Source organism: Balaenoptera borealis (genome assembly GCF_965194805.1).
Source record: "Balaenoptera borealis genome assembly, chromosome: 2".
Lineage (NCBI taxonomy): Eukaryota > Metazoa > Chordata > Mammalia > Artiodactyla > Balaenopteridae > Balaenoptera > Balaenoptera borealis.
The window spans coordinates 134,879,997-134,889,578 of record NC_138867.1 but is presented as its reverse complement, the minus strand read 5'-3'; the positions used below and the strand labels follow the sequence as shown (position 1 = coordinate 134,889,578).

At 46.0% G+C, this 9,582-nt stretch overlaps 1 protein-coding gene across 6 annotated transcripts in view; it reads right to left on the bottom strand.

Annotated features, from left to right (window-relative positions):
• The window catches only part of CYFIP2 (cytoplasmic FMR1 interacting protein 2), a 128,538-nt gene that overhangs the window by 3,007 nt on the left and 115,949 nt on the right, over nt 1–9,582 (bottom strand). For 5 of the 6 annotated variants that reach the window (XM_082379054.1, XM_082379056.1, XM_082379057.1 and 2 more), the window contains 2 exons: nt 3,972–4,210; nt 2,266–2,413 (listed from right to left, as the gene is read on the bottom strand). In XM_082379054.1, coding sequence (XP_082235180.1) covers nt 2,266–2,413; nt 3,972–4,210 — 387 coding nt within the window. The other variant, XM_082379059.1, reaches the window with a different exon arrangement.

Below are 9,582 nucleotides of genomic sequence, written 5' to 3'. Positions count from 1 at the left end.
CTGCAGAAGGACAGGGGACGTGCAGGTTAGGGATGGGAGGAGGGGACAGAGAAATCAAGAGAAAGGGAAGAATTCAGTTGAGGGTGGGGTCCGGGGTCCTGATGCTTCAATGATCATGCCACTCTCTTGCTTAAAGGCCTTCTATGGGTGCCCAGAGCTTGACAGTGAAATGTGAACTTGACCATAAAACGCTTTGAGTTTCAAAACTTACCACAAAGCTGCAGTAATCAAAATAGTGTGGTTCCAGCATGAAGACAGACATATGGACCAATGGAACAGACAGCCCAGATACAAACCCTTTCATATATGGTCAGATGATTTCTGACAAGGGTGCCCACAACATTCAATGGAAAAAGAATGGTCTTCTCAACAGACGGTGCTGGGAAAACTGGATATCCATGAGCAGAAGAAGTTGGATTCTTACTTTACACCATATACAAAACATTAGCTCAAAATGGATTAAAGACCTAAACATGAGAGTGAAAACTATAAAACTCTTAGAAGAAAACAGAGGAAAAGCGTTATGACATTGAGTTTGGCAACGATTTCTTGGATATGACACCAAAGCACAGGTAATAAATAATAAATTGGAATACATCAAAATTAAAAACTTATTTGCATTAAAGGACACTATCAACAGAGTGAAAAGGCGACCCAAAGAATGAAAGAAAACATTTTCAAATCATATATCTGATAAGGGATTAATATCCAGAATATAGAAAGAACACCTGCAATTAAATAACAGCCAAAAAAAACAAAAAACAAAAAAAAACCAAGCCAAATGACCCAATTAAAAAGCGAGCAAAACACTTGAATAGACATTTCTCCAAAGAAGATAAACAAATAGCCAATAAGCACATGGAAAGATGCTAATATCACTAATTGCTAAGGAAATGTGAATCAAAACCACAATGAGATACCACTTCACACAGATTAAAATGGCTATTTCCAAACATACACAGAAAATAACAAGTGCTGGGGAGGATATACAGAAATTGGAACTCTTGTGCATTGCTGGTGGGAATGTAAAATGGTGTGGTCACAATGGAAAACAGTATGGTGGTCCTCAAAAAATTAAAAACAGAATTACCACATGATCCAGCAATTCCAATTTTAGGTATATACCCAAAAGCAATGAAAGCAGGGTCTTAAACAGTTATTTGTACACTCATGATCACAGCAGCATGATTCACAACAGCCAAAATGCGGGAGCAACTCAAGCGTCCATCGACAGATGAATGGATAAACAAAATGCGGTGTATACATACAATGGAATATTATTCAGCCTTTAAAGGAAGGAAATTCTGACACATGCTACAACATGGTGAGCCTTGAACACATTATGCTGAGTGAGAATTCCACTTATACGAAGTACCTCTAGAGCAGTCAAACTCACAGAGAAAGAAAGTGGAAGGGTGGTTACCAGAGGCTGGGGGGAGGGAGAATGGGGAGTTACTGTTTCCTAGGCACAGAGTTTCAGCTGGGGAAGATGAAAAGTTCTGAAGATGGAGGTGGTGACGGTTGCATAACAAGGTGAGTGAATTTAATGCAGTAGACAGTTAAAGATAGCTAAAACAGCAAATTTTATGTTACGTATGTTCTAGCTCAAAGCAAACAAAAAAACCCGTTCTGAGGCGGCTCCTGCCTCCTTTTCCTCTCAGCTGGTGCTGCAGACCACCCTCTGCTCCAGCCATACATCTTCACGCCTCTGTGCCTTTGCTCTAGCTGCTCCCTCTGCCTAGGACACCCTCCCCATCCTGCACCCCATTGTCTGCCTGGCTATTTGCAGCCGGTCATTCTGGACTTTGCCCAAGCATCGCCTCTAGGGGGAGCCTTCTGAGGCCCCCGCCCAGCCCCTCAGCCTGGTTTAGACAGCCCTTCTCGATGCTCCCGCAGCAGCCTTGCCTACCCCACACACGACAGCGCTCATCCCATCCCCGTGGCTGTACAACTTTCGTGTCCAGTCAGTCAAGAGTTTGTGCAGATGACGAAGCAGCATTAGCAGAGTCTGACTGGCACAGGGAAGGTGTGTTTCAGGTCTGGAGGCTGGCCCTGCCCTGCGGGGTGACGTGATTCATCCCAGTGGGCTACGAGCCAGTGACTCAACGGCTTTCTTACGAGAAGGTCACCAGCTGCTGAATGTCTCTGTACCTACCCGCGGTGTGGGGAGCTGGCCTCCGTAAGCAGCTCACCCTCCTCTGCCGACGAAAGGCCTGCTTGCCGGGCCTGGCCCCAACTCCCAGGACCCAGCCACGAGCTGCTTACCACATTCTTAATGATTTCATCCTTCCCGTCCTGCCTCTGTACTTTCAGCAGGTGGTAACAGAAGTCGAACAGGTCGAAGCGACGCTGCTGGCCCAGCAGGACGATGATGGAGCAGCCAGCCCAGTTCAGGCCGTCTCCAAAACACTGCCTGGGAGCGGGAGAGGAAGCAGCTGGAGTGAGAAGCAGGACACGGAGGGGGAAGGGACCCTCATCCTGGACCAGCAGTACAGCTAGTGAGCTGGCTCATCTCTGGGCCAATTCTCTTAATCTGTAGAATGGGTACAAGGGAAGCCGTGAATGTGGACTCATTTGTTCCTGGGACTGTGGTCATATTATAAGCCCTGCTAGCCATAAAGAGGTGTCAGTCTGTCGCCCCACTAATGTAAGAAAAATCAGCTTTGAAGAAGACCAATTTGCAAGAAAATAAATCCAACCAGCCTTTGAGATTTACGTAGCCAGTTAGAATTCTGATGAAGCTCTGTCTCGGCTCTGGAAAGGAACCAGAGGAACACCTGTGAGGGGAAGGGTGGTTTCAAACCAGGAGACCAACTGGCCAGTGTAGGCGGAGAGGGCAGGGACTGGGGCTGGGGGAGGGACACGATGGGGGCATGAACAGATGCTGCTGGTGTGGGGGGCTGCGAGTCCTCTTGGGTCTGGTGAAGCTCAGCCTGCACGCCCCCAACTCTCAACAGCAACCTGGGCAATCTGGGAGGCCGTGGGGCATCTCTTGGCTGGATCGCTCGTCCTTGAACGCAGCGCAGCCCACTGGGGGGGTTTCCCAGCTTCCCCACCGCTGTCGCGGAAAGTGCAGCTGCTCTGGAAACCGCCTTCCCATCCCACTCCCAGCACCACTCTCTCGGGGAGGCCTCTCTGGCCCCCGTGTGTGTTTCCTCCAGAGCTCCTGGCTCCTGGAGGGCAGGCCTTGTCTGCCCTCTTCACCACTCTGCTCTTGCTGCGTAGCTGGGTGGGTGACGGGAGAAGGGGCTCTGCTTCTGTCTTCTCTGCAAACAGGACTGGGTTCCTCTCAAAGGCACCCCTGTTTTTTAGCAGCAGAGGCCTCAGGAGCAAGGTGGGGCCCACCTTCCGCCAGGGGAGCCCGTCTCTGCTCTACGACCCCTGGAGCTCTGCTGGGGTGGGCGGTGAGTGGGCAGTGAGGTCTTAATACCAAGCCCTCACCAGGGTTCCCCCCCTGCCCCTTCCATCGGCCCAGCTTCTACTCCCGTGAAGACGGGCCCTGAGAGGTCCAAAGCCCCAAGGCGCACACACTCCATGTCTGTCTTCAACTACTTGGAGCCTTGCCAGTGGGGTCCCCTTCTCCCCTCTAAGAGCTGAATCCTAAGCAGTGTTCCAGCTCAGCTGTTGTCTGTGAATTAAACTCCTATAATCCACTTGTCTCTCTTCATGGGCATCTGTTGTCCTTCCTGCCCTCGCTGCCAAGGGACCTCATTCGATGCACCTTATATCTATTTTCTAGTCTTCTCTTGGCCCTGTCAACCCCACATACCAGGAACTGTCTACTTTTGCTCTGCACAGATGCATGTCCAGCACCTAGAACCCTGACCGACGTAAAGCACGTGCTCAACAAACCGTTGTCGGACAACCCCGCCCCTGCCCTCCTTTCTGGCTGAGCTCTGGCTGCCTGATGGCTCTTCGGGTGGGAGATGAACAGGTTGGGGGGTGACCCCGCCTCCCCTGGGGCTACTCACTCAGCCGTGAACTCGTTGGTCCCCACGGGGATGCAGTAGACGAACTGCATGGCACTCCACAGCCGGTGGAACTCCACGCACTCGTCGACGTGCATGACGCCGTTGGTGGGCGGGGGGCCCCGCCAGATGGGGTCCTGCAGGTAGCTCCGGATGCGGGTCAGGATGACCTCGAACATAGACAGGCCGCAGCACAGCCGCTCCTTGGTCAGCAGGTCGCCCTCCCGAGCGATGGCGATTTGCTGGGAACGGGAGGGTACATAAACCTGCCAGTCACATCTCAGACCCCACTTTCTACCTCTCACCCGATATTCCCGAACCCCAGAGCTGGCTGCATCTGTAATTCAGTCACCAGAACTGAGGTCTTGCCCAGAGCAGGGCACTAAACTTTATAAACCTGAGTTCAATCGCAGGGGGAAGTCTTGGGGTAAGTAAAATCGAGGAGCCATCGCTAGAGGAATAGTATAAAAAAATTTCAATCCACCTGTATAATGAAATGCTAGGTAGCCTTTGAAAAGACTGAGATGATGCTACTACTAGTACTATTGTTACTACGGTACTGTTACTACTACTAGCACACACTCAGTGTGTGTGTAATACACCAGGCCCTGTTCTATGCATTCGTTAAGTACTTACCTTATTTACTCCTTACATAAACCCCATGAAGAAGATGCCATTATTATCCCCATTTTATTGAAGAAGAAACTGAGGTTCAGAGAGGCAGTCAGTGAGTGGAAAAGTTGGGATTTGAATCCTAGTAGTCTAGATCTGTGGACTAAATTGTTAAGTGAATAGAGCAAATTGCAGAAGAGGACATATACTACAATCCTATTAAAAGACATCAGTAACACAATCCCACAGACACACACACAAAACTGTACGCATGTATGTGTGTGTGGGGGTGGTGAGAGTGTAAAACATTCTAGAAGGATTAACATCACTTGTGGGAACAGATGGGCTTGGAGAAGCAGGTGGGGTTTTCACTTTTTACTATAAATACTTCTGTACAGTTGAATGTGCTGCAATAAGCATATGTTACTCTTAAAAATTTGTCGCTGATTTTACAGATTATTCCTCCCGTTAGAGGTTCTCTGACCACTGTTAACAATCTTTCTTAATAATTTAAACTGGCTTCTCATATGGCATCTGGTTACTACATCTCTAGTAATCAGCAGGCTAGACTAGTACTTCAAAACACATTACCGTCTGCAGGAGTAGAAAATATCTAGGGGTAGAGGTCTCAAAGCCATGTGCAAAGATAATAGATATTAACATCTAAGGTCAAAGTACAATCTCCAAATCTAGGGACAAAGCTTAAGAGGGCCGGCTTCTGAGACAGAGGGGTCCACAGGGCACTCCTGGGATCAGCTTCCCAGAGGGCGGGCCCGCCCGAGAGCTCAGTGTACAGTGCGGCTGGGTGGAGTCGGCCTGCCTGCTCCCTGCACGCTCCCCACACCCTACAGCCCCTAGAAAGAGGGCAGCCTCAATTAAATTAATCCATGGAGGGAAGTAAATCAGGAAACACCAGTGCTGGAGCCTGTGAGGAATGTGGGTCAGCAGTGTAGTTGTGATGACAGCTATAAACTGAAAGAAGTCTAGGACGAAAAACGTGAATTGGGGAAGAAGAGTTTGACGACCTGTGTTTCGAACACAAGAGGGAACCCTGATTCACGGTGACTCATCTTGATTCTGGTGGCAGAGAAAGATCGCTCCAGCGCAGAGACGCTGCCACAGCTAGCTAGAAATACTTCTTTTCAAAAACCCTGACCCCAGTGCTTGACTTGACTCTGTTCTCACCAGGCAACTCCCTGTGGTAGTATCTGGACCTTGACAGGGCTCTCCACTTTACATTATTATTATTATTTTTTAAATTTTATTTATTTATTTATGTATTTTTGGCTGTGTTGGGTCTTCGTTTCTGTGAGAGGGCTCTCTGTAGTTGCGGCGAGTGGGGGCCGTTCTTCATCACGGTGCGCGGGCCTTTCACTATCGCGGCCTCTCTTGTTGCCGAGCACAGGCTCCAGACGCGCAGGCTCAGTAGTTGTGGCTCACGGGCCTAGTTGCTCCGCGGCATGTGGGATCTTCCCAGACCAGGGCTCGAACCCGTGTCCCCTGCATTGGCAGGCAGATTCTCAACCACTGCGCCACCAGGGAAGCCCAGGGCTCTCCACTTTAGAAAGAGTGCCTGGTACAGCGAAGACGCTCAGTAAATAAAGAACCCACGTTTGTTCTCGAGTCATGAATATTCTCCTTCAGAAACTAATACAGAGAGCTCTGGCTTACTAGTTAATCTCCTGTGCATTTAGTTAGTCTGTATCAGTCCTCAGGGCCTGACAACTGTGGGAGGATCTAAAGAATTAGCAACAGGGTTTATAAACCTGCAGACAGACTTGGAACTCTAACGATCCCCCAACCAGAGCCAACCAAAGGGCCTTGACGGAAATGGTTAGGGGCTTTGTCCCTTTCCTGAAAACCTGTTTACCTTTATGGGTTTTCCTATGAGCTACAAGAGTAAAATCTGGAAAAAAAATTGTAAAAATGTTATAAGAAAATAAAAATCTCCCATAAATCCCATCACCCACAGATAAGCTTTCTTAAAATACTTATGTATGATTTATTTGTGTTTATGTATGTGAGCGTGTATATGTATCTATTTAAACACAATTTGGGTCACACTATCTACATTGTTTTTTTCTCTTAAGATATTGGTACTAAAAAAATAATTTCCTTTAGTATCTTCAGTAATATGGTTTTTTAATGGCTACATAAAATGGCCATTGTCATACGTCATTTATTTAGTTCTCTATTCCTGTTGGTTATTTTAAATTGTTCACAAGTTTTCATCATTATAGACAACTCATAAGTAATTATCCTTATATATTACACTTTTTGAGCTTATCTCTGGTTATCTTCTTAGGATAAAATCCTAGAAGTAAAACTATTCAGTCAAAAAGTATAAGTAGTTTTAAAAGGCTTTTGCTACATGGTGACAAACTAGTCCCAAGAAAAGCTGAAGCACTGTACACGTGTCTGTGTCAAGTCTGTTCCTTGTGCCTTTACCAGTACTTCATTATCATGAAGAAAAGTTCTTAGCCAACTTGCGAAATGAAGAGCTATATCCTTCTCTTTCACATTTCATTGATTACTGGTAAAGCAGAACACGTTTTCTCCTGTTTGTTGGCATTTATATTTCTTATGCTGTGAGTTTTCTTTCATGCTCTTTTTTCTTTCTTTTTGTTTTTAATTATTTATTTATTTATTTTTGGCTGCATTGGGTCTTCGTTGCCGCGTGTGGGCTTTCTCTAGTTGCGGTGAGTGGGGTCTACTCTTCGTTGTGGTGCGTGGGCTTCTCATTGTGGTGGCTTCTCTTGTTGCAGAGCACGGGCTCTAGGCACTCAGGGTTCAGTAGTTGTGGCACGCGGAATCAGTAGTTGTGGCTCTCGGGCTCTAGAGCACAGGGTCAGTAGCTGTGGCGCACGGGCTTAGTTGCTCCATGGCATATGGGATCTTCCTGGACCAGGGCTCAAACCCGTGTCCCCTGCATTGGCAGGTGTATTCTTAACCACTGCGCCACCAGGGAAGCCCTCTTTTTTCTTTTGATATGAGTGTCCTTCTAATCTGAAAAAGTGCACTAAAAATTGTTTGTTGCATATACCCTCAATCTGTGACTTGGTGTTTCATATATATATATATATATATATATATATATATATATATATATATATATATATATATATATATATATATACACACACACTATGTGTGTATGTGTGTGTTTAACATAAATTTTAGCCATTTCTGTTCCACTCAGTGGGGAATTTTTTTCTCTCTCTTTCTGCCATTCTTTTCTGAGTTAACAAGGGTATAGAAAAAGCATCTGTGAAATCATGTGGAAACATATTTCTGCATGGAGTACTTTGATTACATTTAGGATACTTTGGAGAAAAATATCTCCATTCTCGCTCTTTCCTTTCTGGTTTTTAGAAGCTTTTTACTTATTTGTTTATCATAATAATTGTGAAAGGTAGCTCAGCTAAAAAGACAAAACAGCTATTCGCCCATTTTATAGATGGGAAAACAAAGACCAAGGTATTAAATGTCTAGCACTAGATTATGCAACAATTCAGGGGTAAAGCTGGAAAGAGGAGTCCTTCAACTCCCTGACAGAACATTCTATTCATGATAGCACTGGGCAACAAACCAGGTCACCTCAATTTTTCCTAGAAACAAATAAAAGCAATGCAATATAGTTAAACTCTCCCAACATTAAACATGTAGCAGAATTTCCCTGTCACCGACCTAGAAGTTATGTGAGTTCCCTGAACTCCAGCAAGCTTGGAAGTTAATATTTAAAAAAATGTTTCTTTGGTCTATAGGAGGACTAAGTTTGGGACTATTCCTTAAGGGTTGGGAGACTTATAAGACTGGCATTTCCTCTCCGGCAGAATGTCTAGGCTTTTGTTTGTTAAATATCAGCATTTGACAAATTGAGATTTCTATCAGTCCCAAGGAAATAGTGTTCATCAGAACAGGGAAGGAATTCACAGACTTCTAAGTGGAAACACATGCCGAAGCCTGGGTGTGAGAGGCCAGATTCTTGCAGGATGACACCAACAGTGGAGCAGACACATTTATATGTCGCTGGCTTGGGGGATTTCTCCCTAGAAGGCAATCTTTAGAGGATCTCCTGTGTTCAGCCCCGGAAGGCCAAAAAAGAAAATGTGCATATTTCACAGTATCTACATTCTCTCTGTGGTGACTAAAGAACCCAAATGTCACTAAATGTTTAGTCACTGTTTTCAGTAGGAGGTGGGTGGCCTGCAGGGGGTCTGGCTGGGGCTGCTCATCAGTGTGACACCTGGGCAGATGGGGCCCTGTCATGGGCTCCAACACTTGCCATGTTTTTCGAGAGAAGAGGCTGCCTTCCGCCCTCTGCGGAGGATGAGAATTTTTCTGATTCATGAGCTTTTGTGATAACAGGAGAGAGGACCTTAGGGATGCTAGTCCAAGAGCGGATCTGAATCCTAAACCTTTTAAACAGTCGGTTTTGGGTTTTGTCGAACCAAACAAGCCATACTGGCTTGTCTTGCTGCAGTGCCCTGTTTTCTCTTCTTCCTGAATTCCTACCCTGATCCGTGCCCTGCCCCACCACCAAATGCTTGATTCAACTTGAATCAACTTGAAAGGAGACAGCACATGCTTTTTGTTTCATCCCTTCCCCCCCACAAAGTGTCTTCTTTCCTGACTGCCTGCATGGTTTGTGAGTTCTCCAAAGGCAGGGGTCCTGTTTTACGCATCTCCATGTACAGGTTGAGTTTTGTAAAAATGAGTTTTAATTACAGAATTAACACCTGAGCTCATTCACCTTCAAAAATATTAGAACATTACGGAAAAAGCTGCCTTCTTTTATCTCCCCACCCATCTCTGTCCCTTTCATCTTTCTTCAGAGGTTGCCACCATTATGAACTGGGTGTTTTTCATTTCCTAGGAAATTTTACTTAATATGGTTTTTTGATATGTGTTTAAAAAAATACAAATAGCATCATACTCCATGACCTGTAGTGCAACTTGCTTTATTCACCTAACCATGTGTTTATGGTCTGTCCACACTGAT